Source organism: Rhinoderma darwinii, unplaced genomic scaffold (assembly GCF_050947455.1).
Source record: "Rhinoderma darwinii isolate aRhiDar2 unplaced genomic scaffold, aRhiDar2.hap1 Scaffold_2426, whole genome shotgun sequence".
In the NCBI taxonomy this organism is placed as follows: domain Eukaryota; kingdom Metazoa; phylum Chordata; class Amphibia; order Anura; family Rhinodermatidae; genus Rhinoderma; species Rhinoderma darwinii.
The window spans coordinates 1-17,024 of record NW_027462726.1 but is presented as its reverse complement, the minus strand read 5'-3'; the positions used below and the strand labels follow the sequence as shown (position 1 = coordinate 17,024).

At 52.2% G+C, this 17,024-nt stretch overlaps 1 protein-coding gene across 1 annotated transcript; it reads right to left on the bottom strand.

Annotated features, from left to right (window-relative positions):
- Positions 1 to 1,500: 1,500 nt before the first annotated feature.
- On the bottom strand, positions 1,501 to 15,528 carry PARP10 (poly(ADP-ribose) polymerase family member 10). The gene is made up of 6 exons (XM_075848195.1): positions 15,021 to 15,528; positions 12,184 to 12,396; positions 11,938 to 12,052; positions 9,579 to 10,471; positions 9,273 to 9,447; positions 1,501 to 2,213 (listed from the first exon to the last, which is right to left on the bottom strand). The coding sequence occupies exons 1-6, from the start codon at positions 15,393 to 15,395 to the stop codon at positions 1,909 to 1,911; spliced, it is 2,076 nt and encodes a 691-aa protein (XP_075704310.1). The 5' UTR covers positions 15,396 to 15,528; the 3' UTR covers positions 1,501 to 1,908.
- Positions 15,529 to 17,024: the final 1,496 nt, after the last annotated feature.

Genomic DNA, 17,024 nt, shown 5'->3' with positions numbered 1-17,024 from the left:
ATTATGGGGGACTGTTGCTCATTATTATGGGGGGACTGTGGCTGTCATTATTATGGGGGACTGTTGCTCATTATTATGGGGGGACTGTGGCGGTCATTATTATGGGGGGACTGTGGCTCATTATTATGGGGGGACTGTGGCGGTCATTATTATGGGGGGACTGTTGCTCATTATTATGGGGGACTGTGGCTCATTATTATGGGGGGACTGTGGCTCATTATTATGGGGGACTGTGGCTGTCATTATTATGGGGGACTGTGGCTCATTATTATGGGGGGACTGTGGCGGTCATTATTATGGGGGGACTGTGGCTCATTATTATGGGGGGACTGTGGCGGTCATTATTATGGGGGGACTGTGGCTGTCATTATTATGGGGGGACTGTGGCTGTCATTATTATGGGGGGACTGTGGCTGTCATTATTATGGGGGGGCTGTTGCTCATTATTATGGGGGGGACTGTGGCTCATTATTATGGGGGGACTGTGGCTCATTATTATGGGGGGACTGTGGCGGTCATTATTATGGGGGACTGTGGCTCATTATTATGGGGGGGCTGTGGCTCATTATTATGGGGGGGACTGTGGCTCATTATTATGGGGGGACTGTGGCTGTCATTATTATGGGGGGACTGTGGCTCATTATTATGGGGGGACTGTGGCTCATTATTATGGGGGGGACTGTGGCGGTCATTATTATGGGGGGACTGTGGCTCATTATTATGGGGGGACTGTGGCTCATTATTATGGGGGGACTGTGGCGGTCATTATTATGGGGGGACTGTGGCTCATTATTATGGGGGGACTGTGGCGGTCATTATTATGGGGGACTGTGGCGGTCATTATTATGGGGGGACTGTGGCTGTCATTATTATGGGGGGACTGTTGCTCATTATTATGGGGGGGACTGTGGCTCATTATTATGGGGGGACTGTGGCTCATTATTATGGGGGGACTGTGGCGGTCATTATTATGGGGGGACTGTGGCGGTCATTATTATGGGGGGCTGTGGCTCATTATTATGGGGGGGCTGTGGCTCATTATTATGGGGGGGACTGTGGCTCATTATTATGGGGGGACTGTGGCTGTCATTATTATGGGGGGACTGTGGCTCATTATTATGGGGGGACTGTGGCTCATTATTATGGGGGGACTGTGGCGGTCATTATTATGGGGGGACTGTGGCTCATTATTATGGGGGGACTGTGGCTGTCATTATTATGGGGTTGCTGACGGTTGACATCTCTGTGACTTCTTCTTCTTGGAGATGATATCGGCAGCTGTGACCGGGGCGTTCCTGTTGGATAATGTAGATCACCCCGTCTTCCTGATAGCAGTCCGGTGTTTGCATTGGGCCTCAGTTTGCCTGCCCCGATCCCTCTTCACAATGATCCATCTAGACCTGGATTCCCCCCCCCCCTGAGGTCTCGCACGCCCCCCCTGAGGTCTCGCGCGCCCCCCGCATCACCTACTGGCTCAAACACTGTAATAATATGGATGACCCGGGTACAAGTGGCAGAAGCCTTTATTTTCCGGCACCGCGCACAATCTGCGTATCGACGCCACAGTCATTACACACTACGGGCGAGGCCGACGCCATCGATGACACGACATCCGAGGCTTCTAGCGGCGACTCCTATACACACAGATCACGGTGACCAGCGGTAGATGAAGTGCAGAGTGGGGTGAGGGGGAGTCTAAGGCTCCGGAGATCCAGCGCTGACGAGTGACATCACCGCGTGATATAATGGCGGCCACGATCAGCCGGCGAGCGCTCCTCATGACAGCGATGATGCGATCCTTCCATTGTGTGACCTCGTCGCCGCCTCGTCACTCCTGATCTTTAGCCACGTGATCGTTCTAAGCGTTGCGTCTTCTTGTTCCGGCGTTGCTGGCGCGGGGCTCATTGCTCAGTTTTTCTGATTACAGCATGTGATAAGATATTGGGGATACGCTTGTGTGTCATTGAATATGACAAAGACGGAGGGTTTCTGCAGATTGTTGGTTAAGCTGTCGTATCGCTGCGGAACATCATCACCCGGATCCAGTTTAATGGGGGGCGTTTTCATATCAGCTTTTCCCAAAGTAAACTCTCCAGTCAGCACCTGGGCCACCAGAATGTACTTGTGCCCGTCACTGCTGGGGGGGGAATAGATGTCCCGGGCAGAAACCGCAGAATGAACCGCAAAATACACACCTTGCCCAAACAGGGTGGCTAATGGGAGACAAGAGGGAAGAGGGTGACAATAAATGAAAAAGAGGCATGAGATAAAGGTGGAGACGAAAATATGAGGACATCCAAGTGGAGGCAAAGAGTCCAAGAAGAGAGCGATCACAGTGTAGTATTACACCAAAGAGTAGAGCGGGGAGGAGAAGACGAGGAAGAGGGGAAGCAGCGTGACACAACGGAGAGGATCGAGGAAGAAGAGCGTGAAGAGAGAGAGGATCGAGGAAGAAGAGCGTGAAGAGAGAGGGGATCGAGGAAGAAGAGCGTAGAGAGAGAGAGAGGATCGAGGAAGAGGAGCGTGAAGAGAGAGAGGATCGAGGAAGAAGAGCGTGAAGAGAGAGAGGATCGAGGAAGAGGAGCGTGAAGAGAGAGAGGATCGAGGAAGAGGAGCGTGAAGAGAGAGAGGATCGAGGAAGAAGAGTGAAGAGAGAGAGAGGATCGAGGAAGAGGAGCGTGAAGAGAGAGAGGATCGAGGAAGAGGAGCGTGAAGAGAGAGAGGATCGAGGAAGAAGAGCGAAGAGAGAGAGAGGATCGAGGAAGAGGAGCGTGAAGAGAGAGAGGATCGAGGAAGAGGAGCGTGAAGAGAGAGAGGATCGAGGAAGAGGAGCGTGAAGAGAGAGAGGATCGAGGAAGAAGAGCGTGAAGAGAGAGAGAGGATCGAGGAAGAAGAGCGTGAAGAGAGAGAGAGGATCGAGGAAGAGGAGCGTGAAGAGAGAGAGAGAGGATCGAGCAAGAGGAGCGTGAAGAGAGAGAGGATCGAGGAAGAGGAGCGTGAAGAGAGAGGATCGAGGAAGAGGAGCATAACACAATGGAGAGGATCGAGGAAGAAGAGCGTGAATATAGAGAGAGGATCAAGGAAGAAGAGCATGAAGAGAGAGAGGATCGAGGAAGAAGAGCGTGAAGAGAGAGAGGATCGAGGAAGAGGAGCGTGAAGAGAGAGAGAGAGAGAGGATCGAGGAAGAGGAGCGTGAAGAGAGAGAGGATCGAGGAAGAGGAGCGTGAAGAGAGAGAGAGGATCGAGGAAGAAGAGCGTGAAGAGAGAGAGGATCGAGGAAGAGGAGCGTGAAGAGAGAGAGAGAGAGAGAGGATCGAGGAAGAGGAGCGTGAAGAGAGAGAGGATCGAGGAAGAAGAGCGTGAAGATAGAGAGGATCGAGGAAGAGGAGCGTGAAGTTAGAGAGGATCGAGGAAGAGGAGTGTGAAGATAGAGAGGATCGAGGAAGAGGAGCGTGAAGAGAGAGAGAGGATCGAAGAAGAGGAGCGTGAAGAGAGAGAGGATCGAGGAAGAGGAGCGTGAAGAGAGAGAGGATCGAGGAAGAAGAGCGTGAAGAGAGAGAGAGAGAGGATCGAGGAAGGAGAGCATGAAGATAGAGAGAGAGGATCGAGGAAGAAGAGCATGAAGATAGAGAGAGAGGATCGAGGAAGAAGAGCGTGAAGAGAGAGAGGGGATCGAGGAAGAGGAGCGTGAAGAGAGAGAGAGAGAGGATCGAGGAAGAGGAGCGTGAAGAGAGAGAGAGGATCGAAGAAGAGGAGCGTGAAGAGAGAGAGGATCGAGGAAGAGGAGCATAACACAATGGAGAGGATCGAGGAAGAAGAGCGTGAAGAGAGAGAGAGAGAGAGGATCGAGGATGAAGAGCGTGAAGATAGAGAGAGAGGATCGAGGAAGAAGAGCGTGAAGAGAGAGAGAGGATCGAGGAAGAGGAGCGTGATGAGAGAGAGGATCGAGGAAGAGGAGCGTGAAGAGAGAGAGGATCGAGTAAGAAGAGCGTGAAGAGAGAGAGGATCGAGGAAGAGGAAGAAGAGAGCGTGAAGATAGAGAGGATCGAGGAAGAGGAGCGTGAAGAGAGAGTGGATCGAGTTAGAAGAGCGTGAAGATAGAGAGGATCGAGGAAGAGGAGCGTGAAGATAGAGAGGATCGAGGAAGAGGAGCGTGAAGAGAGAGAGGATCGAGGAAGAAGAGCGTGAACATAGAGAGGATCGAGGAAGAAGAAGAGCATAACACAATGGAGAAGATCGAGGAAGAGGAGCGTGAAGATAGAGAGGATATAGGAAGAGAAGCGTGACACAATGGAGAGGATCGAGGAAGAATAGCGTGAAGATAGGATCGAGGAAGAAGAGCGTGAACATAGAGGATCGAGGAAGAGGAGCGTGTAGATATAGAGGATCGAGGAAGAGGAGCGTGAAGATAGAGAGGATCGAGGAAGAGGAGCGTGTAGATATAGAGGATCGAGGAAGAGGAGCGTGAAGATAGAGAGGATCGAGGAAGAAGAGCGTGAAGATAGAGAGGATCGAGGAAGAGGAGCGTGAAGATAGAGAGGATCGAGGAAGAAGAGCGTGAACATAGAGAGGATCGAGGAAGAGGAGTGTGAAGATAGAGAGGATCGAGGAAGAGGAGCGTGAAGAGAGAGAGAGGATCGAGGAAGAGGCGCGTAAAGATAGGATCGAGGAAGAAGAGCGAAAAGAGGATCGAGGAAGAGGAGTGTATAGACAGAGGATCGAGAAAGAGGAGCGTGAAGAGAGAGAGAGGATCGAGGAAGAAGAGCGTGAAGATAGAGAGGATCGAGGAAAAGAGAGAGGATCGAGGAAGAGGAGCGTGAAGAGAGAGAGGATCGAGGAAGAGGAGCGTGAAGATAGAGAGGATCGAGGAAGAGGAGCGTGAAGAGAGAGAGGATCGAGGAAGAGGAGCGTGAAGATAGAGAGGATCGAGGAAGAGGAGCGTGAACATAGAGAGGATCGAGGGAGAGGAGCATAACACAATGGAGAGGATCGAGGAAGAAGAGCGTGAAGAGAGAGAGAGGATCGAGGAAGAGGAGCGTGATGAGAGAGAGGATCGAGGAAGAGGAGCGTGAAGAGAGAGAGGATCGAGTAAGAAGAGCGTGAAGAGAGAGAGGATCGAGGAAGAGGAAGAAGAGAGCGTGAAGATAGAGAGGATCGAGGAAGAGGAGCGTGAAGAGAGAGTGGATCGAGTTAGAAGAGCGTGAAGATAGAGAGGATCGAGGAAGAGGAGCGTGAAGATAGAGAGGATCGAGGAAGAGGAGCGTGAAGAGAGAGAGGATCGAGGAAGAAGAGCGTGAACATAGAGAGGATCGAGGAAGAAGAAGAGCATAACACAATGGAGAAGATCGAGGAAGAGGAGCGTGAAGATAGAGAGGATATAGGAAGAGAAGCGTGACACAATGGAGAGGATCGAGGAAGAATAGCGTGAAGATAGGATCGAGGAAGAAGAGCGTGAACATAGAGGATCGAGGAAGAGGAGCGTGAAGATAGAGAGGATCGAGGAAGAGGAGCGTGAAGATAGAGAGGATCGAGGAAGAAGAGCGTGAAGATAGAGAGGATCGAGGAAGAGGAGCGTGAAGATAGAGAGGATCGAGGAAGAAGAGCGTGAACATAGAGAGGATCGAGGAAGAGGAGTGTGAAGATAGAGAGGATCGAGGAAGAGGAGCGTGAAGAGAGAGAGAGGATCGAGGAAGAGGCGCGTAAAGATAGGATCGAGGAAGAAGAGCGAAAAGAGGATCGAGGAAGAGGAGTGTATAGACAGAGGATCGAGAAAGAGGAGCGTGAAGAGAGAGAGAGGATCGAGGAAGAAGAGCGTGAAGATAGAGAGGATCGAGGAAAAGAGAGAGGATCGAGGAAGAGGAGCGTGAAGAGAGAGAGGATCGAGGAAGAGGAGCGTGAAGATAGAGAGGATCGAGGAAGAGGAGCGTGAAGAGAGAGAGGATCGAGGAAGAGGAGCGTGAAGATAGAGAGGATCGAGGAAGAGGAGCGTGAACATAGAGAGGATCGAGGGAGAGGAGCATAACACAATGGAGAGGATCGAGGAAGAAGAGCGTAACACAATGGAGAGGATCGAGGAAGAGGAGCGTGACGGTAGAGAGGATCGAGGAAGATGAGCGTAACACAATGGATAGGATCGAGGAAGAGGAGCGTAACACAATGGAGAGGATCGAGGAAGAAGAGCGTAACACAATGGAGAGGATCGAGGAAGAGGAGCGTGAAGGTAGAGAGGATCGAGGAAGATGAGCGTAACACAATGGATAGGATCGAGGAAGAGGAGCGTAACACAATGGAGAGGATCGAGGAAGAAGAGCGTAACACAATGGAGAGGATCGAGGAAGAAGAGCATAACACAATGGCGAGGATCGAGGAAGAAGAGCGTAACACAATGGCGAGGATCGAGGAAGAAGAAGAGCATAACACAATGGAGAAGATCGAGGAAGAGGAGCGTGAAGAGAGAGAGGATCGAGGAAGAGGAGCATAACACAATGGAGAGGATCGAGGAAGAAGAGCGTGAAGAGAGAGAGAGAGAGAGGATCGAGGATGAAGAGCGTGAAGATAGAGAGAGAGGATCGAGGAAGAAGAGCGTGAAGAGAGAGAGAGAGGATCGAGGAAGAGGAGCGTGATGAGAGAGAGGATCGAGGAAGAGGAGCGTGAAGAGAGAGTGGATCGAGTTAGAAGAGCGTGAAGATAGAGAGGATCGAGGAAGAGGAGCGTGAAGATAGAGAGGATCGAGGAAGAGGAGCGTGAAGAGAGAGAGGATCGAGGAAGAAGAGCGTGAACATAGAGAGGATCGAGGAAGAAGAAGAGCATAACACAATGGAGAAGATCGAGGAAGAGGAGCGTGAAGATAGAGAGGATATAGGAAGAGAAGCGTGACACAATGGAGAGGATCGAGGAAGAATAGCGTGAAGATAGGATCGAGGAAGAAGAGTGTGAACATAGAGGATCGAGGAAGAAGAGCGTGAAGATAGAGGATCGAGGAAGAAGAGCGTGAAGATAGAGAGGATCGAGGAAGAGGAGCGTGTAGATAAAGAGGATCGAGGAAGAGGAGCGTGAAGATAGAGAGGATCGAGGAAGAAGAGCGTGAACATAGAGAGGATCGAGGAAGAGGAGCGTGAAGATAGAGAGGATCGAGGAAGAAGAGCGTGAACATAGAGAGGATCGAGGAAGAGGAGTGTGAAGATAGAGAGGATCGAGGAAGAGGAGCGTGAAGAGAGAGAGAGGATCGAGGAAGAGGCGCGTAAAGATAGGATCGAGGAAGAAGAGTGTATAGACAGAGGATCGAGAAAGAGGAGCGTGAAGACAGAGGATCGAGAAAGAGGAGCGTGAAGAGAGAGAGAGAGGATCGAGGAAGAAGAGCGTGAAGATAGAGAGGATCGAGGAAAAGAGAGAGGATCGAGGAAGAGGAGCGTGAAGAGAGAGAGGATCGAGGAAGAGGAGCGTGAAGATAGAGAGGATCGAGGAAGAGGAGCGTGAAGAGAGAGAGGATCGAGGAAGAGGAGCGTGAAGAGAGAGAGGATCGAGGAAGAGGAGCGTGAAGAGAGAGAGGATCGAGGAAGAGGAGCGTGAAGAGAGAGAGGATCGAGGAAGAGGAGCGTGAAGATAGAGAGGCTCGAGGAAGAGGAGCATAACACAATGGAGAGGATCGAGGAAGAAGAGCGTAACACAATGGAGAGGATCGAGGAAGAGGAGCGTGACGGTAGAGAGGATCGAGGAAGATGAGCGTAACACAATGGATAGGATCGAGGAAGAGGAGCGTAACACAATGGAGAGGATCGAGGAAGAAGAGCGTAACACAATGGAGAGGATCGAGGAAGAAGAAGAGCATAACACAATGGAGAAGATCGAGGAAGAGGAGCGTGAAGATAGAGAGGATATAGGAAGAGAAGCGTGACACAATGGAGAGGATCGAGGAAGAATAGCGTGAAGATAGGATCGAGGAAGAAGAGCGTGAACATAGAGGATCGAGGAAGAAGAGCGTGAACATAGAGGGGATCGAGGAAGAGGAGCGTGAAGATATAGAGGATCGAGGAAGAGGAGCGTGAAGATAGAGAGGATCGGGGAATTAGAGCTTGAAGATAGAGAGGATCGAGGAAGAAGAGCGTGAACATAGAGGGGATCGAGGAAGAGGGGCGTGAACATAGAGAGGATCCAGGAAGAAGAGCGTAACACAATGGAGAGGATCGAGGAATTAGAGCTTGAAGATAGAGAGGATCAAGGAAGAAGAGCGTGAAGAGAGAGAGGATCGAGGAAGAAGAGCGTGAAGAGAGAGAGAGAGGATCGAGGAAGAAGAGTGTGAAGAGAGAGAGAGAGAGAGGATCGAGGAAGAAGAGCGTGAAGAGAGAGAGAGAGAGAGAGAGGATCGAGGAAGAAGAGTGAAGAGAGGATCGAGGAAGAAGAGTGTGAAGAGAGAGAGAGGATCGAGGAAGAGGAGCGTGAAGAGAGAGAGGATCGAGGAAGAAGAGCATGAAGAGAGAGAGGATCGAGGAAGAGGAGCGTGAATATAGAGAGGATCGAGGAAGAAGAGCGTGAATATAGAGAGGATCGAGGAAGAGGAGCGTGAATATAGAGGGGATCGAGGAAGAAGAGCGTGAACATAGAGGGGATCGAGAAAGAGGAGCGTGTAGCTATAGAGGATCGAGGAATAAGAGTGTGACACAATGGAGATGATCGAGGAAGAGGAGTGTGAAGATAGAGAGGATCGAGGAAGACGAGCGTGAAGATAGCGAGGATCGAGGAAGAGCAAAACACAATGGGGAGGATCGAGGAAGAAGAGCGTGAAGATAGAGGATAGAGGAAGAGGAGCGTGAAAGTAGAGGGGATCGAGGAAGTGGAGCGTGAAGAGAGAGAGAGGATCCAGGAAGAAGAGCGTGACACAATGGAGAGGATCGAGGAATTAGAGCTTGAAGATAGAGAGGATCAAGGAAGAGGAGCGTGAAGATAGAGAGGATCAAGGAAGAGGAGCGTGAAGATAGAGAGGATTGAGGAAGAGGAGCGTGAAGAGAGAGAGGATCGAGGAAGAAGAGCGTGAAGATAGAGAGGATCGAGGAAGAAGAGCGTGAAGATAGAGAGGATCGAGGAAGAAGAGCGTGACACAATGGAGAGGATATAGGAAGAAGAGCGTGAAGATAGAGAGGATCGAGGAAGAAGAGCGTGACACAATGGAGAGGATCGAGGAAGAAGAGCGTGACACAATGGAGAGGGTATAGGAAGAGAAGCGTGACACAATGGAGAGGATATAGGAAGAGAAGCGTGACATTATCAGTTCTTACCATTCTTTCCGCAGAAGCTGCGATCGAATCCATGGTGACAGATTTCTTTTGCGCCGTCTTCTGTGGTTCCGTGGTAAAGCGTGCGCTCAATGGGTGTCCTGGGGCACTGTCCCAGCATGCTTTGCTTTTTCAGCTGATATTGGTTATAGAGCAAAGTGTTTTGTACCTTTTGCACCTAAACAAGCAGATATGTGTGAACGGTGAAGGTAACGTGCGGCCTCGGGGTACACGCGCTGCCCCGGGACAGAACACAACATTGGGCCAGACATTTAGTTACATGTGGACAGGAGACACGCGTGTGGTTACCTGGAGGACTCGAGTGAGGGGCTTCAGGTCCTGTAGGGTGCTGGTGAACAGTTCCATCACCCGTCCGTACTCCGCTGACTTCTCAGACACGGGAATCAGAATGGACGTCTGTTGCTGGTCAAGAGTTACGATCCCACCGTGAGAGCGGCCGCCGGCATGGAGCGCGCGCAGGATTTGGGAGAGTTCTTCCTGACATTTCAGGGGGTTTTGTAGGAATCCTTGTATCTGGGCCTGACCGTCCTGCACTGTAATGGTGACCTTGTGTTTACTCTCCAGAGCAGACAGAATCTGCGCTCCATACCGGAGGTCCCGCGCGCCCCCCAGGGTCACCGTGCACAGTTGTCCGGTTATGGCCTTCCTTATGGCCGTACACGCCACCACTAGACCCGTCTCGTCCCCCGCCAGGACTTTTATTTCAGCCGTGTTCACAGCTCTCGCCATTTCATCTCCAGAAACATCGTCCTCTTCACTGGGAAACGTCTCGTCGTCTGCACGAGCCCAAGAATTCCTCAGAGACATTTCTAGGGCTCGTTGTAAAGGTTCCTCCACCTCCTCCATGACTTGTTCTCGCAGAGAAAGCTCCAGTGCCTTCTGCAGGTCCTGCTCCTCCGTGGCGGGGTCTTGGGTGTCCATGGACATCTGAATGGCTAAGAGCAGTTGAGCTTCTTCATCCAGTTCTCGGTCTGTAAACTCGTCCCGGGACATTTTGCAGACTTGCTCCAGCTCTTCGTCCCCCGTTTCGGAGGCGTCTTCCTCTTGGCCTTTTGGATCTGAATATAAATCCACTTCATCGTCGTCCTTTTTTATGATCAAATCAATGGTTGTGGCTGAAACTTCTTTGTTGTCTTCACTCTTTGAATTCTTTAGAAGAGACGCAAACGCCTTTATGTCCTCTGAGGGGAAACAATGAAGAAAAAACCAGAATGAATGGAGGAGTCCACGGCTGTCAATCAAGACTTAGATCCAGTGACCCAGGAGACATTACAGGGTGCGACGTGAGGCCAAGACGAGCGCTGATCAATGAGACAGTTGGTTGATCGGCGCTGATCAATGAGACAGTTGGTTGATCGGCGCTGATCAATGAGACAGTTGGTTGATCGGCGCTGATCAATGAGACAGTTGGTTGATCGGCGCTGATCAATGAGACAGTTGGTTGATCGGCGCTGATCAATGAGACAGTTGGTTGATCGGCGCTGATCAATGAGACAGTTGGTTGATCGGCGCTGATCAATGAGACAGTTGGTTGATCGGCGCTGATCAATGAGACAGTTGGTTGATCGGCGCTGATCAATGAGACAGTTGGTTGATCGGCGCTGATCAATGAGACAGTTGGTTGATCGGCGCTGATCAATGAGACAGTTGGTTGATCGGCGCTGATCAATGAGACAGTTGGTTGATCGGCGCTGATCAATGAGACAGTTGGTTGATCGGCGCTGATCAATGAGACAGTTGGTTGATCGGCGCTGATCTGCTCCTTTCAGAAGGATCTATGTATGGGGAGGGGTCTTTTTTGCTCGGCTCCTCCCCTTTCTTCTCTATCACGTCGGCAGCGCGCAGTTTATACAGGGAGACGCGCTGCCGACAACGATAATAGTTTTGCCATTTAAAACGATGCAATCAGCGTGTGAACGAGTGTTTGCTCCATCATCGGCTGATCGCTGCCCTGTAATGATCGGGGACCATCGCTCTGAGGTGGGTTGTGTTAGGGCTCATCCACACAAGCATAACGCTCATCCGTCTGTTGTGCATGGAAATAACGCGCAGGACACAGACCCATCGATGTCAAGACGTGCAGGAGTTTTCACGCAGCGCGTGTCCGTTACGTGGAACTCACTGCATGTCTGATGTTGCTGCGTTTTTGCACCTAGTCGCCCATTAAAGTCAATGGGAGCGAGAAAACCACGGACAGCACACGGACGACATGAATTAAATGAAAAAGAAGAAGTGCTAAAACGGGTGCCACACGCAACGCACACGGATGCCACACGCAACGCACACGGATGCCACACGCAACGCACACGGATGCCACACGCAACGCACACGGATGCCACACGCAACGCACACGGATGCCACACGCCGCGGCTCGAGGTCGGCAGTCTAGGGCCGCGGCTCGAGGTCGGCAGTATAGGGCCGCGGCTCGAGGTCGGCAGTCTAGGGCCGCGGCTGGAGGTCGGAAGCCATGAGTGGAGGTCGCGGATGAGAGGCTAGTCTCCCAGGCACTAGGTCCCCACACCACAGCCACGTACAGGGAGGTACAACTCAGTGACTGCTTAATAATCTGCTGGTGTGATTGTGAACAAGGAAAGTGATAATGTGGACCGTCCGCATCACCGCCCACAGTTACGGCACATCAGCTCACCTATGTCTGCAGCTCGTCGCGTTCCTGCCGCCTCGGACACGTCTTCCACCATGTAGGACTGGACAGGAGAGGAGTCAGCGCCGGAGACATCTACAAATCTCCAGGGATCCACATCCTGCAGGAAAAGACAGGATCACACAGAGGACCAAGAGATCCGGAGCGCTCAAGCAGCAGAGTTACTATAGTGAAGCGGGGCCAGAGGTTTCCAGTGTGGATGATAAGCGGCGTTAGTGGAGAAGTCTTTACCTTACAGCCCGTCACTTTCCAGCTGAGGCGAGACGTGTCTATGATGCACTGGTATTGGCGTTCTGTCTCCAGTATCGACCGCTGGCCCTCGTCCTCCAGTAGGAACAGCGAAACCCCCGGATACTGTAACGTGACGGCGCGAGACGACAAAGACGACACAACGTGATGGAGAAGTTCCACCGCCGTCCGACAGGAGAACGTGTCCCCCGCCACCTGCAAGATACGGAATACAGGAGAACAATGAGGGGACGCAAGACGTCAAGGACATCAGAACCAGGAGACACCACAACTAGAAACCCCTCACCACCGCAACGTCCCATCCACAGATCCTCCAACATGGCGGCCGAGACCAGAAGAGAACACAGCGCAATGTGAACAGAGACAAAGATCAGCAGTCTCCATAACGTGGCTCCACAAGAGCTTACAATCTATGAGGAGAGGAGTGAGGAGGCTGATCACAAGAGCTTACAATCTATGAGGAGAAGAGGAGTGAGGACGCTGATCACAAGAGCTTACAATCTATGAGGAGAGGAGTGAGGAGGCTGATCACAAGAGCTTACAATCTATGAGGAGAGGAGTGAGGACGCTGATCACAAGAGCTTACAATCTATGAGGAGAGGAGTGAGGAGGCTGATCACAAGAGCTTACAATCTATGAGGAGGAGAGGAGTGAGGACACTGATCACAAGAGCTTACAATCTATGAGGAGAGGAGTGAGGACGCTGATCACAAGAGCTTACAATCTATGAGGAGGAGAGGAGTGAGGACGCTGATCACAAGAGCTTACAATCTATGAGGAGAGGAGGAGTGAGGACACTGATCACAAGAGCTTACAATCTATGAGGATGAGTGAGGACGCTGATCACAAGAGCTTGCAATCTATGAGGAGGAGTGAGGTCACTGATCACAAGAGCTTACAATCTATGAGAAGAGGAGGAGTGAGGACGCTGATCACAAGAGCTTACAATCTATGAGGAGGAGAGGAGTGAGGACGCTGATCACAAGAGCTTACAGTCTATGAGGAGAGGAGGAGTGAGGACGCTGATCACAAGAGCTTACAATCTATGAGGAGAGGAGTGGGGACGCTGATCACAAGAGCTTACAATCTATGAGGAGAGGAGTGAGGACGCTGATCACAAGAGCTTACAATCTATGAGGAGAGAAGTGAGGACGCTGATCACAAGAGCTTACAATCTATATTACGGCTGGAGGATACACTGCATAGATTGCTGAACCTTCATCTCCTTGACGTGATTATAATCTAGACATCGGCAGGATCGGGGTCAGGGATTATCGGTGGTTCGGGGGGGGGGGGGGGGGAAATCGGTCTGTAGAAAATAAATAAGAAGTTCTGGGAAGACGTTTTAAGGTGAAGTTTTATCTTATTCTGGATTTATTACGAGATTGGACAATTATTGAGGAGGAACCAAGTCACGGAGAAGAAGGAGACACAATGTATGGGAGACGTGATGGGGCGGAGCAATGATCAGGTATCGGGATGGGGCGGAGCAGTGATCAGGTATCGGGATGGGGCGGAGCAATGATCAGGTATCGGGATGGGGTGGAGCAGTGATCAGGTATCGGGATGGGGTGGAGCAGTGATCAGGTATCGGGATGGGGCGGAGCAATGATCAGGTATCGGGATGGGGTGGAGCAGTGATCAGGTATCGGCATGGGGCGGAGCAGTGATCAGGTATCGGCATGGGGCGGAGCAGTGATCAGGTATCGGCATGGGGCGGAGCAGTGATCAGGTATCGGCATGGGGCGGAGCAGTGATCAGGTATCGGCATGGGGCGGAGCAGTGATCAGGTATCGGGATGGGGCGGAGCAGTGATCAGGTATCGGGATGGGGCGGAGCAGTGATCAGGTATCGGCATGGGGCGGAGCAGTGATCAGGTATCGGCATGGGGCGGAGCAGTGATCAGGTATCGGCATGGGGCGGAGCAGTGATCAGGTATCGGCATGGGGCGGAGCAGTGATCAGGTATCGGGATGGGGAAGAGCAATGATCAGGTATCGGGATGGGGAGGAGCAATGATCAGGTATCGGGATGGGGCGGAGCAGTGATCCGCTATCGGGATGGGGAGGAGCAGTGATCAGGTATCGGGATGGGGAGGAGCAGTGATCAGGTATCGGGATGGGGCGGAGCACTGATCCGGTATCGGGATGGGGAGGAGCAGTGATCAGGTATCGGGATGGGGAGGAGCAGTGATCAGGTATCGGGATGGGGAGGAGCAGTGATCAGGTATCGGGATTGGGAGGAGCAGTGATCAGGTATCGGGATTGGGAGGAGCAGTGATCAGGTATCGGGATGGGGAGGAGCAGTGATCAGGTATCGGGATGGGGAGGAGCAGTGATCAGGTATCGGGATGGGGCAGAGCAGTGATCAGGTATCGGCATGGGGCGGAGCAGTGATCAGGTATCGGGATGGGGAGGAGCAGTGATCAGGTATCGGGATGGGGCGGAGCACTGATCCGGTATCGGGATGGGGAGGAGCAGTGATCAGGTATCGGGATGGGGAGGAGCAGTGATCAGGTATCGGGATGGGGAGGAGCAGTGATCAGGTATCGGGATGGGGCAGAGCAGTGATCAGGTATCGGGATGGGGCGGAGCAGTGATCAGGTATCGGGATGGGGAGGAGCAGTGATCAGGTATCGGGATGGGGAGGAGCAGTGATCAGGATGGGGAAGAGCAATGATCAGGTAACGGGAAGGGGAGGAGCAATGATCAGGTATCGGGATGGGGAGGAGCAATGATCAGGTATCGGGATGGGGCGGAGCAGTGATCAGGTATCGGGATGGGGCGGAGCAGTGATCAGGTATCGGGATGGGACACTCACCTTGAATCCACACCTGTCTTGAGCCTCCAGTGGGACGATGGTCACCTGGTCCATTCCCGCCAACAGCTCGTGGTGATATTCTTGCAGGAAGCGGAGCTCCGATGATTCCATTAGAACGTCGGCGTCCTGCGTCGCTCTCCATGGAGGGTCGTCTCTCGTCTTCATGTTTTCTTGTGTCACCTCCTCAGTCTTCTCGGCTTCGCATGGACCGATGTTCTGCTCGGTTTCTCTGGCCTGATCCTCTGGCAGCTGCTCTGTGACAGGATCACTCCACACCTCCTCCTGGCAGTCTCGCTCCATCTCCTCCTGAACCTCCATGTTCTCGGATTTTAGGTTGGTCGTGGGCTCCTGCAGTCCGTCACCACTGCCCTCCATGTTCTCGATCTTTGAATCCTCACTGTGCTTTCCTTCTGGGGGTCCGGTGTCCCCCCACGCTTGGAGACCCCATCAGAGTGGGGTAGTATGGAGAGACAGTGAGCGTGCAGCTCTGCAGACAATGCGATCGGCTCAGAACTCGTTGGCCACTGAAATACACAGAGGTAAGAAAAGGTTATAATAATCATATAATAGACACCTCATGGCACGGCCCATCAATGACCGCGACATCCAATCATCAACACACCCAGAACTACAGATACAATGCACCAAACCCTCACCACAAACAATCATTGGGAGAAACTACTACCAAAGAAAGGGGACGCCATAGGATAATAAAGAGGCGGAGTGCCATGTGATGATGTCATAATAACTGCCAGTGATCATCCTACCTCACCATGCGCAGAAATATAAATGTATATACACAGAGAAAGCCTGAGTCCTGCCCCTCCCCCACACACACAGTATATAGATTTAGAGCTGTCAATCTCTGTAACTGCTGTGGTCACAGACCACCGCGGTCCGAAGGATGGCCGCGACCACAGACTTTTGGCCCTCTGCCAGCGTCTCCCTGCTTGGAGACACCGGCTCGAGCGGCCGTCCTGTCTTACACGATCTTCTAAGGTGTGCGCGCGCATACTAAAACTTCCCTAACCTGTCCCCAGATCACCCTGGACTATAAAAAGGCTCCGCCCTTTCACTCTGTGCCTGAGCGTTGTTGTTGTGCTCCCATGTGTCACGCACACAGGCTGTGTCACGGACACTGGGTTTGTGGACCCACTAGGCCGCTCCGCCGTAGCGGGGAGGCAGCTGACCAGGTCACAGTCTATACGAAAGTCAATGGCAGACAGTAATGCTTGGGTGCCTGAAATAGTCCGGACGGTGGCTGTGGCTTCAGCACGGATGGAGGCTGCTGCGGCAGGTGGCGCCAGACGTGGCGGGCAGTATCCGATGAAGCAGAAGACACTGGACGTGGCAGATGACACTGGACGTGGCAGATGACACTGGACGTGGCAGATGACACTACTCCAACGCAGGTAGGCACAGGAACTAGAACAATACGGAATACAGGAACGGGTAATAGGGCATGGGTAACAGCTGGAACGGGAAACACTAAGGGACCATTTGCGAGACAGACTGGGATAGACTAACAACGCTCAGGCAAGGATCAGAAGGCCTGGGGCCTTCTTATAGACCAGGAAATCAGGGCAGTTGATGATGATGACAAATAAATTGTGTGCGCGCTGGCCCTTTAAGGCCGTGCGCGAGCGAGCACACCCTACGGGACTCAGCAGGACGGAGCGGAAGTGAGCGCTGGCATCTCCTAGGAAGGAGACAGGTACCAGCGCTCACGGATCCATGGCCATGGCCGCTACAGTATCCCCCCCTCTTACGCCCCCTCTTCTTGGGACCAGAGCGGGAGAGGAACTTTTTAATGAGAGCAGGAGCACTTGTGTGGTTGTTATATGAAAACTCGGCCCATGGAAGAAGCTGTACCCAGTTATCGTGCTGTGAAGAGATGAAGTGGCGGAGGTAATTTTCCATGATCTGGTTGATCCTCTCAACTTGCCCATTGGATTGGGGGTGATAGGCAGAGGAAAAGTCCAAACTCACATCCAGGTGTTTACA